Here is a 970-nt window from a genome sequence, read left to right on the forward strand (position 1 = left end):
CTCTCTCTCTCCGTCTCTCTCTCTCTCTCTCTCTCGACCTTTTTCACTCTCACTACCTTACTGCATTTTTTTCAAATTCCTATTAGTATCTTAATTTCTATGTCATCATCGTATCACCTATTCACAAAGCTTTCCTGAAATGCATTACAATAAAGTCTTACCTCCACAGGCGGGCTACCCTAACCCTGTCTTCACCTTGTACCTCATGAGAATGTCGGACCAATCGAAGATCGCCATTTCTCCCCCGGATGAACTGGCCACGAAGTGAGTTGACTGCGGCCTCATAGTCCTACATTACTTTTATTTTTCATCCGCTGTTGCCGTTGAGCGACGAGTGGAAAAGCAGTTTTCTATGGTAGGCCAGCTCTGCAGTTCTTTCAGTTGGGATAATATTATGATTTCTCAGGGTTTCCTTGACACCCTATATCCACCTTTTGCGTGGCTTTCATCTTCCTTTATAGCCCGAGTGCTTGGTGTTATCGGCTGTTGAGGCTGGCTGGTTAGGTGACATACATAACAAGTGGCTAAATCATATTATTTTCTGTCTTTCTATGAAATGCAGGCTTGACTCAGTGCTGCTCTTACTTCTTCATTTCTCTGCCTGTCTCGTCTTGTGATGGTAAGGGTTTTGTGGAGACATTTCATTTCACATGCAGGGATTTTGCTTTCAAGAGTTTTAGTTTACTTAAATTAATGTCCAAATCTGGCACTGGTAGCAAAATGTTGGTATCAATATTGAAGTGATAAGCTGTCTCTTCGTGTCTCTCGTAGCCGATTTTGTTTAAAGAGAAAACAGGAGGACGAGTCGTGCATGACCATTTCCAAAAGATGAGCCTAATTAATGTCTTTCTCCGACGTTTGTAAAAAATTATAATATATTAATTTGAGAAAAGACATTTGAAGACACAATGACTCGGGGTTACAATGTAGAGCCTTTAAACACACACACACACACACACACACACACACA

General features: G+C 41.3%; 1 protein-coding gene across 1 annotated transcript in view; it reads left to right on the forward strand.

Annotated features, from left to right (window-relative positions):
• Positions 1-970, forward strand: part of LOC101851831 (dipeptidyl peptidase 4) — a gene marked incomplete in the record, with an annotated part of 150375 nt that overhangs the window by 131232 nt on the left and 18173 nt on the right. The window contains 1 exon segment of the mRNA XM_035972401.1: positions 170-264. Coding sequence (XP_035828294.1) covers positions 170-264 — 95 coding nt within the window.

Source organism: Aplysia californica, unplaced genomic scaffold (genome assembly GCF_000002075.1).
Source record: "Aplysia californica isolate F4 #8 unplaced genomic scaffold, AplCal3.0 scaffold00679, whole genome shotgun sequence".
Taxonomy (NCBI): Eukaryota; Metazoa; Mollusca; class Gastropoda; order Aplysiida; family Aplysiidae; genus Aplysia; species Aplysia californica.